The sequence below is a fragment of the Seriola lalandi genome, unplaced genomic scaffold, assembly GCF_002814215.2.
Source record: "Seriola lalandi dorsalis isolate HSWRI2012SDOR001 ecotype SW California unplaced genomic scaffold, Sedor1 jcf7180002054572, whole genome shotgun sequence".
Classification (NCBI taxonomy): Eukaryota; Metazoa; Chordata; class Actinopteri; order Carangiformes; family Carangidae; genus Seriola; species Seriola lalandi.
Genome location: NW_019525125.1, coordinates 1,558,573 through 1,575,260, shown reverse-complemented (window position 1 = coordinate 1,575,260; position 16,688 = coordinate 1,558,573). Strand labels below are relative to the sequence as shown.

The 16,688-nt window shown below is 39.7% G+C and overlaps 1 protein-coding gene across 2 annotated transcripts; it reads right to left on the bottom strand.

Moving 5' to 3' along the window:
* Positions 1-143: 143 nt before the first annotated feature.
* On the bottom strand, positions 144-12,130 carry LOC111663034 (uncharacterized). Of its 2 annotated transcripts, none has more exons than XM_023417082.2 (8): positions 12,029-12,130; positions 9,946-10,100; positions 8,105-8,288; positions 5,993-6,136; positions 5,340-5,473; positions 3,632-3,843; positions 3,167-3,273; positions 144-1,749 (listed from the first exon to the last, which is right to left on the bottom strand). In XM_023417082.2, exons 2-8 carry the CDS (start codon positions 10,067-10,069, stop codon positions 1,692-1,694), a joined length of 963 nt encoding a protein of 320 aa, XP_023272850.1. In that variant the 5' UTR covers positions 10,070-10,100; positions 12,029-12,130; the 3' UTR covers positions 144-1,691. The 2 variants fall into 2 exon arrangements, with proteins under 2 accessions (XP_023272850.1, XP_023272849.1); XM_023417081.2 differs by lacking the exon at positions 12,029-12,130 and adding an exon at positions 10,499-10,714.
* Positions 12,131-16,688: the final 4,558 nt, after the last annotated feature.

Genomic DNA, 16,688 nt, shown 5'->3' with positions numbered 1-16,688 from the left:
TGCAACTTTGTTAGTCTACTGTATGTGTAGGCTACATGTGAATGAAGAAATCAACCATACTAGTCACTAAAACATAATCTTACAGACCAAGGATTTAAATGACCAGTTTATACATTTACCTAAAAAAAAAACCTGCACTGGAATCAGTCCCCAGATTATTATTTATTCAATTTCTCATAACTTCACAAAATCCAACAGCAGTGATGGAATCAACACAACATGCAAAGTCTTCTTCACAATATCACAATAGGCAACACATATTATTTTTCTGTTAAAACATACCTGGAAGAGCTCTGTCTTCTGCTATTTGCCTCACAACTGTTCCTCTCAAATTGAAAAAGATATTCATTTTTATGTGCGCAGAGGGACTGGTGGGGAGACGGAGCTGGCTGCTGTGTGTCTCTCCGGAAAATCCGTGTTGCTCTACGTGCGTTCCTTGTGCTCAGCCTCTCCACATTTCAGCCTATTATTCTCCAGGGGAAAGAGCTCTGAGCGTCATCATTTTAAAGCCCACACAGCTACTTATGCTTTCCCATGCCAGCAGTCAGATTTCACTCATTGGCTTATTTCACCCAGGATCTTTAGTCCCAACGAGATTTCTTCTCCATAACTTGATCCAGCTGATTTGGTTATTTTTCCATCCCATTTCGTCATGTTTACACAAGCTAAACGATGAATTATGATGAAATTTGTTTACACTCTACTGCTGTGGGTCATTTGCAGTGCAACGGCAACACAGAATTTCACAGAAGCTGAGGCACACACATAATGTGTCATATGATTTACATCTACATAGAAAGAAAAGAAAAAAAGAAAGAAATTAAGAAATGAATTAAGAAAGACTAAAATTATGTCTCAAACTGACTGAAGCGATTAAAGAAGGTTCCCGTACAACATATTTTTTTCTTCAATATCCCTATTTAAAGGATCCGTGGTCGGTTTAACATTCAGTACACCTTTTACACTTCCAACAGCCACCTGAGTTTTTCACCTTCAAAGCATCGTACAATATATAAAGGCTAAAATGACTACTTTCATGCAGTCATCCTAGCTACTGTATAAGTGTTTCTTTCACATCCAAATCCTGAACCTTCTTAAACAAATTACCTGCATTAAATCCACGTTAACATTCATTTCATGTCTTTGCCTCATGCCTGTTGCGCCACATTAATCAGTACAATGATGACTGAGTATCACATCTCAATATTTACAAGTGGTACTTATGTACTATCCCTTAAAACACTAGATCACTTTGTCCTGTTTCACATTCTGATTATCTTTGTGCAAATATAAGGTCAGTGCCAAATTCATTCTGTATTTGAAGGCTGTCAATCCAAAACTTGATCTGCTCATAGGCAACCTGAAATGTATTTGCCACTGATTAATCTGAATAGAATATTTCTGCTTTGTAAGGTAGAGACATAAAAAAGACCAGTAAATTTAATGGTAACCTGGTAGCCTATAATGTGCTGTAATGCTCACAGTCGTTTTGTAACAGCGGTTGCCAGCTTCAACTAATGCAGGCATGTCTCGTTTTGGAGTGAACTCCTTAATTATTCAGTCATTATGCTGCCTTACTTAAACCATATCACAATGTGTCCTGGAGCCCGGCGTACATCCATTAGGGCTATTTCTCTCTAACACCTTTTTTTTTTTCCTTCATGTTCATATAATATGAACATTGTCTAGTCTCAGCACAGCAGAGCCACTCTCCCTCCCGGATGCTTGCTCTTCATGCTTCCAAAGTGTCTAAAAACAGATGGAGAGGGAAACAGTGAGACTCAGACAGCGAAGCACTCAGATTCAGTGAGCAGCCTGAAGGCATATATAATATATAGAAGCTGTACATAGGCTGCATAAAGCCTGGTGCATGAATCACAAAGTGGCTCTATTTGTCTGACTGTAAGCAGCAGACTGTATTGATGTAAAGTATTTTTTGTACTGAGCTTGAAGTTTATTTGACAACTCTATCACAATGGAAAGATAGACAGTAATCTGTAACATTAATTACATTAAACGTTACATTTATATTTTAATTAATTGGAGCAATTACATTGGGTGATATCGCTCTTCTCTTTACATTGGTCTTAGACCTGAGGTAGCCTGGGGTAAAGGGTCTAATATTTGGGGCCTAAAGTTACTTGCATTAGACTAATCTATGAGCAAAAGGAAGACCCAACACTACAGACCAGCCTAAGACACCTTTGTGAAACCGGCCCCAGGGGTCTCCAACAGGCGGCTCACCCAAAGATGCTGAGAATATAGTCTGTACAAACCATGGATGCATAGCACGAACTTTAAGCAACACAACTTCACTCAGTAAATCTACTTTTCCAGGAAACTGGAAATATGTTGACATGCATTACAGTAAGTGAGTTAAGCCCACGTTTTAAGTGTACCGAATTAGCTATTTGTTCCTGTTTGTTATGTAGCATTGAATGTGCTGACAACTATCACTGTATTACTTACTAAAGAGCTTCTTTTTCTCTGATTTCTAAGCAGATTTATGAACATTTATTTGCAATGTTGTCATCATGTCAGTGTGCTCAGGTTTGGCTGAATGATAGCTCGGATTTTTGAAACTCACTGATGTGAGTTTCAGCTGTTTTTGGTACAAAATGTGAATTTTTGATATTGATATCTGATGACTTGTTAAATTATCTTATTCATCTGTTTTGATTTGGAGATACGTTTGAATGTTTTGATACAATGTGTGAATAAATGTAACCAGTATTATAAGACACAAGGAGCTCTCAGTCCATTTTATTTAGTCAAAGTAGCTCTCAGAGTAAAAAAAGGTGGAGGCCCCTGGTGTAGATGCTACCCCTATTGCTAAAATACTGATTGTGGGTTTAGATACAAATATATTGTATCTTTTGTACTTCTTGTTTCCATGTAAATACATTTGCACATTATGGCTTGCCACTGCTAACTGATTATGAATCATTTCGGCCTGTTTCTTAAAGCATAATTATGGCTTTTATGTTTCCTGCAAACAACAATAAAATGGAATAGAAACAAATGTATGTTTGTTTCTTTGGGTGTTATTTGAATGATGAGTGATTTTTGGGGAATTCCAGCAAAAAAAACAACAACAAAAAAAAAACACCACAGCAATGAGCACTAAGCAGCATTGAGGATGTGGCAGCATTAGGTTTCCTCTTACCTCCATGTGTTGGTTTCATGGCTGTAAACTTCTATTGTTTTCAGGTTGGTGACACCATCAGAGCCTCCCACAGCCAGCAAGGCACCATTGAAAACTACAAGGGACGTCTGAGGCACAAAACACAAGAGTAAGTGTTTTATTTTATAAAGAAAACAAATAAGTTTGAATAGAATAGATTTGACTATTTTTTCCCTCTATTGTAATAGCTTTGTAATAACAATCATCAGGTCAAAAACCTTAAATACAATACAAAACATTTAGACTGTGGGATCCAAAGATGGTAATGAGACCCTAAACATCTACTTAAATATCTTAGATAATCTGTATAAAGAAAATTATGTCCTTTCCTCACTCGTATCTCGTCTCCGTCTTTCCTGTTTTTATCATTTGTATGTAAATATACCCTGAACGTGAAATCAGAGTGGAGCCCTTACATGTGATCTGTCATGGTCATCCATTACTCACGTTGTTCCTCTTGTTCCTCATGCGTTTCACGGGCGACCACCTCATGGTGTCGGGGTCAAACCTCTCAGCAGCGCAGAGCTCCAGGTTGAGCTCGTCTTTGCCCCCGGCCACATAGATGCGTCCCAGGTACACGGTGCAGCCGGCGTTCTCCCTGGGACTCAGCATGTGAGCGCATATCGACCAGGTACCATCTACAGGGCTGTACCGCTCAACTGGAGAACATATAGAGGACAGCAGATGTCAGAGGCCATATATACCATATAATACACGACTACACACTCTGTATGAGTAATGGTAGCTTACAGACAGCCAGTGTTTATATTTATATTGGAAAAATGGCCAGGTTATATTGATCTATTACAATTTTAGAGTGTTTGTCAGAAAGCAGGATCCTGATGATATGAATATAATGTCTATTTTTACATAAAAGTCTCTCTAAAATGATCCACAAATATTGTAATTTTGAACTGTTTTTTCGAAAGCACTTGATGGGAACCTAAAAAAACGTTGTGGGAAATTTAGTGACGTACAATTCTCACAGAGACTGAAATAGTCAACAGACAAGTGGCAGCACAACATAACCCCCATTTATCTTTGGCAAGGTCAAGGGGTTTAAGAATGTGTGTGTGTGTGTGTGTGTGTTTGTGTGTGTGTGTGTGTGTGTGTGTGTGTGTGTGTGTGTATGTATGTGTGTGTGTGTGTGTGTGTGTGTGTGCGTGAGTGTGTTTGTGTGTGTGTGTGTGTGAGAATGTGGGATACAGGCAGAAACTACATTGTCACTACGTCTGACTTCAGTCCTGCCAGACCTCAAAGAGCTGTCAAAGAAAGCTGGGGTTATTTAAAATAGTGGTGGGAACAAGTCAATTCACAAAATAACAGTTAACTATTTGCTGAGTGGCATTCCTGTATTCTTTGTTACTTTGTATAATTTGTGCCAGTTGTACAAAGTCACATTAACACATAGGAACTCAACAAGAACTGACTATTAAAGGGTCCCATATTTTTTACTCTTCCAGTGTTTTATTTGAAGTGTTGATATCCATAAGATATATTTGTGGTTTTAAGTACCAAAAACCATCTCAATGTAGTTTTACACCCCCCCCCCTCAGGCTTCTCTCTGGAGCTCAGATCTCAGTCGGTGAGCCAATCAGAAGAGACTGTTTTCTCAGTTATCAAATAAAAATATAGCAGATTTCAGGTAAACCATCAGAGAAACCAAATCCCGCAAGGCTGAATGGAGGCTCCAGTTGGGCTGGGATTGGGGCATGGCATGGTTTGTTGTGACATCACAAAGTTACAGCCTGACGGCTCGTTTTAAGGCTCAGTTTCTGAATACAGGCTGTGTTCACTTCTCTGTGGACTGAGGCTTTGATACTTTCACAGTATTAATATAGAACCTAGACTTGCTTTATAATCAAAAAACACATGGATATCTCACTATACAATATGGGGCCTTTTAAACGTGCGTATATAATCAAACTTTAACATTTTCCAACTATAACTCTGGATTTGAGCTGTTAAAAAAAGCAATTTGAAGACCTCACTTTGGGCTCTGGAAATCCATGATGTGCAATTTCACTAGACTCAACAGTATATTGATTAATTGGAGAACTGATTGACAGATTAATGGAGGCACTGACTGAATATGTGAGTGCCTGAGGTTTAACGTCAGATAAACTGTTCCTTAATCCGTAGTCACATGTCTCACCTGAGCGCAGAGCCATGTCACCGTCATTCCCTCCGATCACATACAGGTGACCCCCCAGCACAGCAGCCACTGCTCTGGTGCGTCTGGTCAGCATCGCTGCCTGTTTGCTCCACATGTTCATTTTTGGATCGTACCTAGAACAATGACCTGAAGGTTAGTGGGACCAACTTAACAAATATTGCGTCAATCATTCACATTTTTGCATAACTCAAATGAATCATTTCTTTGTTCCTTCCTCTGAGTCAGCCACTTCAGATTGCTTTCAAAGTGATGAGAAATGTCAGGTAATTAAGATCGTTATTGCTTTCATTCTGGATATAAGACACAGTCTACTCATTCCACGTTCATTTTATCTTCATTTTTTTTAAAAAAAAGGTACGTTTTTGCTTATGGCGCAAATAAGGAAAAAGTAGCAGATGATGTTAAGAATGAAAGAAAAATGAAAATCTGTGTTAAACATGTTTATCTTCTTTACAAAAACCAAAGAAAAACCTTTTGACTGCAGGATTTGATGGAGAAAATAATAAATACAAGGGTTAAAAGTGAATCAGATGTCTTGAACATCATCTCATCTGTTTCCATTGATTATAAAAGAGGACTCACAATTAATTCTAGAAGATAATGATCTTTAATAGCACTCAAGCTACAGTTACCTCTCCACAGTATTCATAGCAGTGATGCCATCGTGTCCTCCAATAGCAAATAGGTATCCGTCCATCGCCACCAGACACACGCCGCTGCGGGGGCTGCTCAAGGGTGCTACATCTGTACTCCAGCTGTCTTTGTCTGGGCTGTACCTGGCATGATGGAGGTCAACGAGCGAGGGGTGTCAAAGTGTTGGTGGTGGGTAAAATCAGCTGCTGGTGATAAAAACTTGACTAGAACTGACACAGACGAAAGCTTTCACAGATAACATATATTTTTTAAGTGTTTTGTTTTGTACGCTTGCCACTGTGTGCTTTTGAGGAACACCCATAAACACACATTCACACCGAGAGAGAGCATTTTTAATTGTGCGAGTGTTTGTGTAAACATCAGCCAGAATGTTTCCTCTCCACTGGGAGGCCATCAAAAATCGTTTCCTCTGCGTTCAAGGCCATTAGAAGAAAACCCAGATCCCACAGAACAACACTTTCCTCTAATTGGCAAAGTTTTTGCTTGAGTGACGTCAGAAATGTCACAACAGCGCTGTTACCACCCCTCAGAGACTGGGTGCACTCCGGTAACCAAAATGAGAGCTAGCTGACTCAGACCATTAACAGCAGATCAGTCTGGAGCAGGTCTTTCCCCTACTGGTCTGCAGCCAGCTGGGGGATGATCATTATGGGGTGAGCTGACTAGCATTCATTTAAGGAGTGACTGTGGGAATTGGGAACTGAGCCAGCTCCTCTCGAGACATCTGATATAGTAGGAGGAGAGCAAGTGGGATAAAATGTGCTACAGGAGAGCAGGGTATATGTGTGTTTATTTTTGACTTTCCTATGCCTATGAGGAATAAATACCCAGGCAACACCAGCAGATGAGGGAAATCCTGAAAAAAAAGGGGATTCTGGGTGGTCCACTGCTCATTAATAAAAATGGCTCAGGGTTACAATTTGGGTTTACAGTAATGTCAAAAGCTCTACATCTGATTTCTGCCTTAATGCTGACCTCTATTGTTCAGTGATGTAAACAACAACAACTCGTAGAAATACATTTTTCTTTCCTCTAACAAATGTAGTGATAAAGCACAACTATTTTAAAGAGGCCGTCAGTGGGTTAAATGATGTGCCTCCCACATTATGTTTTCCTCTGTGTGTGCTGTAGTTTTTCATTGCCCAAAACTGGGTTATTGCTTTATATCCAGGGTTGATTTTACAGTGTCACAGCCAAGTCTTTTTGGACATATAAATCTTTTGTGCCCTTTTCATTCATTCATACTTTTAGGGGCGCTGGAGCCAATCCCAGCTGACATTATGTGAGGGCAGGGTACACCCTGGACAGATTTTCAAGCTATCACAGGCCATATACAGGACACATAGAGACAAACATCCATTCCCACAATACGGGGAATTCAGAGTTGCCAATTAACCTACTCTAACGGCAGGTTCAAACCCAGCACATTACTTCTGTGAGGCAATAGTACTAACCACTGCTCCACCATGCCTGTTTTTGCCCTTTATTTTCTGTATTCTCTTGTGTTACTGCTATCTTGGTCAGGAAACTGAACAAAAAATGTAAATGACAATGTAAAACAAATGTTTGTACTGTAATCTCATTGAAGCTTTGTAATAAGTTATACAAGAAGAAGGCCAGAGGTCTTTCCATGTCCAATAGCTTCCTGGTGTGGACCGCTTTGTTCAGCCCTTGCCCTACAAAAGCAGCTCTTACTTGTTGTGAGACGACTGGCATTTGAAACTGTCACCCCGCCTCCAACATGCTTACTTGCACATTTACCCACTTTGATAACCAGTGTGAGGTAATGAAATGGTTCATCAGAGCTGCACCCAGCTTATTCCAGAAAATCAAAAATAAACCAAAATAAACAATTTCAATTACAACCACTGCAGTTTGATGTTTGTAATAATAACTGGAAGATGAGATTCAAAGGAGCATGTGAGGTTCTTACAGCAAAAAATCCTTTGCTTTAAACAGCTTCAAGTGATAAAACCGTGGGAGAAAATTTGACATTGTTCTTTGGAGATGAACATAATTGCCAAATTAGCGGTAAGATAACTATGCACAAATTTTAATGGAAGACGTTTTGAAACTGCACTGTCTCTCACCTCTCCACACTGCTGTAACATCGGACGTTATCTTCTCCACCCACTGTATAGATCTTGCCATCCAGATTGCCCACAGCCACACTGCCACGGTTGTTGACCATGCGTGCCGCTGTTCTCCACTCGTTGTACTCAGGACAGAACTGCTCTACCAAGCAGGATGGGTCGTCCTGGGTCCATCCCCCGACTACCAAAACAGAGCAGGGCACTCGTTATTTTATTAGGCCTATCTTTATGGTGCTGCCACAACTGCAAAAAGAAATTTTAGTGTCAAATGTATAATCAAAAAATGATTATACATTTGGATGAAAATGAAAATGTTTCTCTTCAGGCTTCTTTTCTCACTTAAAAAAAAAAATCTTTCTGTAAAAGCAGTAAACAAAGCACATTTAGGCATGGATCCAATAGTACTGGGCTGTTTTGACTGGTTTCCATGGCCATCCTTGGCAGAAAGAGGAGTGATGAAAGTGGACTGAAAATGATGATTAATTTATTCGGCAGCAAATCCACAGATGGAAGACGAATTAAAGGAAAAAACAACATTAACCGTCTGGTGTTGAGCAGCTTCAATGCTCCTTGGCAGAGAAGTAACAGGCCTCTGGAACTCAGCACTTTTCTTCCTAAACTGTATTCACTCACTTTGTGTTGTGATGATGGTGGTAGAGAGGGCTGTCTAACAAGTTGGTCCAAAATCTCTCATTCTTTTTCAGTGTCTGCTTGTGCCCTGTATGAAGGCATCTGTATGTTTTAATGTATCTCTGCCTCAAGACTGAGAGTTCCACCTCTGTTTAGCCTTTTCATTAGTAGCCATACAAGCTCCCTTTTGTTTGATAAACAGGCTCCAGAGACACCTTGGAGTAGCAATATGTTATCCTGTCTTTGCATAGAAGCTATTTGAGCTCACAGTCTTGCACCTGAAGGCAGATTAGGAGGGGATGTACAGTTGATTGGACACTAGATGAAGATTTGTTTACATAGAAGCTCTATGGAATCATTCTGTGTCTTGTCAGGACTGGCTGAGAATTGTTAACGGTGGTACCGATAATAATTCTCATTATTAACTGTGTTGTAAATAATAATTAAGAACCTCGTCAGGAGACAGAAGCTGTGCAAGAATTATATGTTATCTAACGAACTAAACATTAGATATTAACAGCAGATCTTCTCTATCACATGCTACTGGAGCATGTGATAGATACTGGAGCCTTTACAGTAAGAGATGAGCACAGCAGTCTCTAGACATTTAGGTATCCATACAGAAACCACATTGCACATGCTGACTCACTTCACACTGACATGCCTTACTGGGACACTCGGGAAGAACAGCGTCATCATTAATGTTATTAGTAATGTTATCAGTAACGCCTGCCCTTTTCATACTGTGACTAAGTCAAAATATCTGCTAAGAAAAAGGTCACAATCGACTTATTTTATATTTACGTTTGACCATTGTGGTGGACTTCCACAAAATTTGTAATAAGAAACACATGAAATGGAAAGTTCAAGCAGAGATAAACCTGATGACATCATCAGACTCATTTTCCCAGACTGCAGAAAGCCACAGAGCCACAGAGGAACTAATTTAGGAACTATTTTCAGAGGCTGAGTAGAGTGCCCCTTTAAAATAATTTCATATATGTATGTATGTATATATATATATATATATATATATACATACATACATACATGTATGTATGTGTATATATATATATATATGGTTCCTGCTTTTATTTCTAATGTCTCTTATTACTCTTCATAATAAAAAAACTGGTCTTGAAAGTAAAAGTTCTGCCTTTAAAATGAGAAACTCTCCCTGGCAGATCTACACAAACACGGGAACTGACCCACAAACATCATGTCAGTGGAGAAGTCTCTGGCGGGACGTTTGCTGAGCCGTGTGCGGAGGGGGAGGCGGGTTGACACGGGGCGATGGCGGGGGGACCCTCCTTTGCTCTTTTGGATCAGCATATGGCGGGCCTCTGGTTCCTCCACGGCTGCCCTGTGACATACAGTCACAAAATAAAATTAAATAGATGTGGACAAATTTTGAAGTTATGACTTTCTTTTAAGGGACCGGCTAACTAAAGCAAACATCATCATCAAGCAAATTAGAGACAAATATTTAAAAATGTTTTAGGTTCCTATCATTTTTCACAAGTAACATAATATGCATGTCTTATTTAGAATTAACTATGAAGGATTTACACTACTTATTTTATTGATTAATTCAGAAATATATCACCTCACAGTTTTCCCAAAGTGAAAATTATAGTGCAGAAATTACACAAAAGATGTCAAATTAATCTAAATTATGCAAAACCAGCCTCAAAGTTCACTCACATCTCTTCAATGTACTGCACCTGCACAGAGTCTCTAAATTAGGATCAATAGCCTTACCCTTGTTCATTGTACACCCCCATCTTTTATCTCCTTAGCCAAGATTTGTGCTTCTGCCTCAGTGCAGCAACTTCGTGCCAGGTGTCTGTGCCTCCTCTGCTTTATCAGTACACACCGCTCTGTTCCCCGCAGGCTGCCCTTAAACTACTGGCTGTCACCGCTTTCTGCTCTGAACGACATTGTACTTGACTGCTCCATGGAGTTAAACCTCCTCCCCTTAGTGACAAAACCCCCACCCACCCGAGTGATTCATCCCACTATCTCTTCAGCCTGAAATGCAAGACTCCCCTCACACACCTTTGCTTCCATTTGACAAACTGTGGTGCCAAAGGAAACTGTTGGTTTCAATTTGAGGTTGAGACGAGACTCTATCAGTGGCCTCTAAGTTACTGTGTCACTGGTGTGAGTTTAGACCATGAGCAGGCAACCATGTGTCCCGGTGGCTCAAGAGTATGTCGAGTCTCACCTTCCTTCCCTTCATGTTGATGAGCTTCAGTTGAAGGATTTACGTTTTTGTGTATGTTCTCTGCATTTCTCTGCACATATTCATTTACTGCAAGCTGATAGGCCAGGCTGGATGAGACTTTCATATGTGTGGGTGCAAGTTATAATTACAGTATCTACAAATGAATTAAATAGGTTGTAAAGGCCAAATATCAACTTTTCAGCATTCTGCAAATATTTTCTTTTCTAGATTTGATCTCTGCAAATGTCCAGTGATTTTTTACTTTTAGAGAATAGTGAATGATCATCATTTAAAACATCCTTATAAATAATCATTGACTGGATGGGTGATAATTCAATAGGATTATTGCACATTATGTTTTACAAATTTGTTGTCTGATCAACTGCATAAGAGTGAAACAACTTACTATTACGTATCATATTTTACTTTGAGCTTCTGCAGCTATCAACTACAGCACATCTCAGCTTCTCGGTTTTCATCAGTAGATGGATGCTTGTGATGAAGACCAAGTCATATGTTTAAAGTTAGGGCCTTTTTGTCAAACTATTTCTAAGGTCAATAACGAACTTTCACCTTGTGACAATGATTTCGGACACATCACTCAGCCCTGTTATTGACTGTGTGAGTGATTCTCTGTTACTCTGTAGGTAAAGGGGTTTCCTCTCTGTTATACTGAGGGGACCCTGTAAGTGTTGGCAGCTACATTCATTCGTCTTCACCATTTCACATTTTCACCAGAGGGGTCCAAATATCCATTACTGTCTGTCCTGACCCTGTCAGCTCCCTCTCACCCATTCCATCACTTCTTTCCTGTCTCTGAAATTTTCATGATGCTACAGAATATCTATATCTATATCTCTGTCCAGATAGATCTGTCTAGATAGATAGATAGATGGACGGACAGACAGACAGAGAGACACAGACAGACAGACCAGGTGAAGCAGCTGCTGCGCTCCCCTCCGATAAGGCCCTCAGAGTTAATCCACTAAGAGAGGACTCTGAGGTCTTGAGGTAGACAGAAAATAGATCGTCTAACTATCCAGATAAGAGTAGCTGAGACTTACCTTAAGGTCCGACTGTGATGATTATAGTTTCATCCTCTGAAATGTCCTGGACATACCCTCGCAGAATCAACAGAGAGACCCAAACACTTGGCTAGCAGCTCTCATTCGGCCACTTTATGACCCTGGCAGCTCGGCTGCACCCGCCCGCCTGGGGCCACCTGAGTCATTCAGCTGTAAAATCCAAAATTTTCAGGAGGTCAAGGGTTTACTGAAGTCTGTGAGGATGGAAAAAAAAAAAAACTGCTGACAGGCTATCTCCTGGACCGTAAACAGGTCTTTTGTGTAAAGAGTTTGCATTTCTTTCTTGATTTGCGTCAACAAGAAGAATAAAAAGTGGAAAATATGGGTGGGTATTTATGTTACATTGGTCTGTGGTCTGCGGTGGATTGCTCTAAATAGTTGACAGCTAATCAAAGTCTAAAATCTTTCTAATTTAATAACTGTAATATGGAATACTACTACCATTTCTTGACTCAGAAACTCAAGTAAGTAAGGGGGGCTGTCATGAATCTGGCATAATTTGAGATGCAGATAGCATTTGAAATGAGGAACCGTGTAGGAAAAGAAGTAAAAGAGAGAAAAGTAATTATTCTAAAAGCAATACATCAAAAGTGACAAAGTATAGAGGGTCCCAACAAAAACACCCGTATCAATTTCATCTAAAGCCTGGATACAAGAGGAACCAGTCATCCTCAATCATCACTAAAATATATCTTCCACCAACCTAATAACTGTCTGTTTCATTTGTCTCTTGTGTATTTGTCATGTAGAAACAGATGATGTTATTTTAAAGAAGTTATGTAGAATATGCAGTGGATCTATTTCTTAACCAACAGCTGGGTCTAGTGAATGCATACAGCATTTCAGCATTCCTGTACTCACGCTAATAAATCTGTACAAAAGCCAGGCGACTCTTGAATGACTTGTTTCTAACACATCCTGGAATGTACTGGAGTTTGACATTGCATACGTATAAATGAAAGACCTGCCATTTAATCATAAGCCTGGGACCTTTTTTGTTAATGCAACATACAGTATGTCCTCATCATTAGTTTTTTGTTTGAAAGACGAGCGCTAAGAAAAGTTCAGAAAAGGTGTGTAAAACAGATTCCTAACATAAACTAGGAATCATCATCAATCACCCATCATTTCGGAAAGGGATGGGTGACGTAGTTTACAGTACAGTATGGTGGTCATGTGAGAGGGAAGGTAAGGCAGATAACTCTCCTGAGCTGTCAGTCCTCTCACATGCCAGGGAGCCGGTCTACCACCCAGCCAGCCAATGACACACTAAGCCGCCTGCAGCTGTCTCTGGGGACTTCCTGCCGAACACATGTCACAACAATGAAGCATGCTGCGCAGCTCCCATGTAAGTGATCCTCAGCCTTAACACGTCATCCCCCCTGACGGTAAGAGAAGATATACTCTTGGTATGTAAACAGAAATGTTTCCTAATCAAGATGTTTAACAGAAAAGGCAGAAGGGAAGAGAAAACAGGACAGAATGCAAAGAAATGTAACATTTATATATACTTTTTATTAAATGGAAAATGTTGAGATGAGTCCATGTATAAAGCAGCATGGCCACAAATTGTTTTTGTTCTGATTTCGGGCAGGGAATGACTATCACAGAGATAAGCTTTAAATGATTTTTACTCCTCTGCCATGCTTTAATTTATGTTTTATGTTTTGTGTGTTTATGTGTTCTTTGATTTGCACATCTCCTCTTTTATATTGTTTTTTTTCCGTTTGTGTAAATCCTGAATTAATCGTGAATCCTGAGAATTATTATCAAACATAAACAAATACGAACTTAATTACCTTATAAAATGTCAAAACAATGGCAGCAACATCACTATTAACAACATTTTACATAAATATCTTTTTTATGAGACAACTGGATCTCGTATCCTGGAAATTCAGTTTAAGATGGTTAGTAATTTATTATCTTTTAAATGTTCATTCCTTTCTGTGCTATTTTCATCCAGTTAATGACGTCTTAGTGAAATACACATCCCAGCTCCAGTATAAATTCTGTCGCAGCCTTAGATTACCTCACACCATGCTCTGTACATTTTAAAAAGTAGGGTAAGTGTTGACTAAGATAAAGGATGTGTTTTGGCACTAAAAATATCTTCCTTGATGTAACCTCAAATCTAAAGTGGTTGGGGAGGAAAACTAAAAACTGTTCTGCAGTGCCACTGTTTTGTCATCATATGCAGTACATATTTTTAGGTTCTTGCTGCCAGTTGTGGGGCGACCTTTGGCATGCTAACCCTGCATGTCAAATATGATCTTTAAAGGTTGTGGAAATGTCACGTTTCTTGCAGTTGTTAAAAAAAAAAAAAAAAGTGCTGCAGTTGACACAAAAATCCAGTTGAGGTGAAAGTGATATAGAAGTCATGGGATGGACATCAGGAAGAGGATCCCGGACACTATAAAGTTAACGGCTGTGCAGTCTCATGTGGTGACACTTTTGACAGGTGATTTTGAGGCATGGAGGCCTGTGAGTGTAGAGAAAATAGAAGATCTTCATAGTCAGGTCAAGACCGTTTTCACAGGCCTAAATATTTCAACAGCCTCATGCATTCTATAATTGTCTGCTTTCTGACCTCAATCTAAAAGGTTAAACACAACATAGAGAATAAAAATCATGCTGTGTTGGCCAGTAAGAAGTGGGGCAGTACCCCAATACCCTAACTCTTAAAAACGGCTGACAACATTAACATTGCACTTCTGCCATCATTTAAAAAAATCCTTGTAGATAATTGGCTGTATTTCATCCAGCTAGAGCCAATCCCAGCTGACAACAGGCAAACAAACTAGTGCATTTGCCCACATTTGATTGAAAGCTGAGGATTGTGTAAAGGCATTCTTGAAAACTAAGACTATCATAACTGGAAAATTAGCAGGTGAGACAGGATGGCTGCAGTTTTTCCTCTAAGGGGCGATTTCAGAAATTTTCCACATCAAAGTCTGATTACAGGTCATGAGCAGTACTACTGCTTATGTGGAACAAAGTTCTCTGATTAACTGCCTCAAGTGATGTCACTTGGGTCTGCAGGCTACAGTGAAATTAAAGACGGGGTGATGAGTCAGCAGTGAGTTTAGCAGACCTGTCTTTCTCTGCTGTGACAGACAGTCAAGGCTACATTAGCCACTACTAGCATAAAACAATCAAATCTCCGACCAAATTGTGAGTTGCATTGTGGGTAATGTAGGCACCAGGTTTTGACAAGGACGAAGAATGCATCGAATAAAAACAGGTGATATATCTCTGGCTGTGCTGCATCCATTTGAATCCTTTTCATTAAACTGTCCATCATGAGCCCGACAGTTATAGCAGTGCAAGGCTAAATCAGTGTCTCAGCTAGCATGCAACTAGTAAACAACTGAGAGCGGGTCATGATTACCATCCTCCTGGGCGTGTGCAAATTAAGCATAGCAATGAAACACAGCATATTTTCAAAGCAAATATCACTGCAACGCCCGACCTGTTTCACCCAACAACCTCCCTTATCTAACCTTCCCATTAAAATATAACAAATGCCCTGAATTCTGTTTTTTGCCTGTGCATATGGATTTCTATTTTTAACAATGAGGAATTAATATGGTTATAATCACATCATTGCTAATCCATCAACAAACAGCCATCAACAAAAACCATTACAGAAAACACTGTTCAGAGCCGAGTGTGGGCAGCTCTAATGCTGCACAGCAAACCAGAAGCAGGAGTCCATTAGTATATACCTGAAACACAGGGGGCTTAGTAATCAGATTCAAATCTTTACTGGCTTCCCAGACAGGTCTCAGAAGAGCCTTATATCCAGCCCACACACTATAAATCTGCACAAGGCTCTGTGCAAGTGTTACCTTTAGCTGACATTACACAGGGCTACAATGAGAGATTAGTGGAATTATATACTATAACTAGAAAGTTCCTGGAGAAATTTTGAATGTGCTTGCTGCTTGGTGCGTGTTCTTAAAGAACAAATGTGTCCCCACAACTACAGCAAGACATGTATACACACATGTACTTGCCCTTACAGAAGTTGATCTGCAATAAAGCTATACCGCTATATCCCCATATAGACGATAGCTTCTAAGATCGAACTTTTATTACCTATCTTACCTCCCTGATAGCAAATTGACCCCGCACTGGATCTGTCCTGGAGGTATCATAGGCTCTGGAACGGATCGACACCATCCTCCTCACTAAACACTACTCCAGTTGCAATGTCTGAACATGTCAGATTATCTGTACAATTTCGACTTTCTTCAAAAAACCCTCCACTGATATCTTCAAGGTCCCTCTCTGTTTGTGCAGTCATCCTTAATTTGTTGAAGTCGTTTATCTACATCTACACGGGTCCTCCGTGTTAAGGTGGAGCTGGACACAGTCTTTCTATTCATTATATCTAAAAGAAATATTTCAGAAACACAGATTACAACCAGTGATCAAGCAAATAAGCAGGTGAACAGGCAATAAGCTGACATAACATTTTTAATTCTGATAATATTTTGTCATGGTTTGTAATAGCATAAAGATGTATTATTACAAGTACAAAACCTCAAGATCTTTGAATAGCCCTAAATAACAATCTTATAGACTGTCCATCACATCACCTTCCCTAAATTAGTGAGCGATGATCAATTAGCAA

Coding starts and splice junctions, on each gene's coding strand:
- LOC111663034 (XM_023417081.2), bottom strand. CDS start 10,521: ATGGGGGTGTACAATGAACAAGG. Junction 3,274..3,631: donor TGAGGAACAAGAGGAACAAC/GTGAGTAATGGA, acceptor TTTGTGCCTCAG/ACGTCCCTTGTAGTTTTCAA. Junction 1,750..3,166: donor CATGAAACCAACACATGGAG/GTAAGAGGAAAC, acceptor ATCTGTTTTTAG/ACACTTTGGAAGCATGAAGA.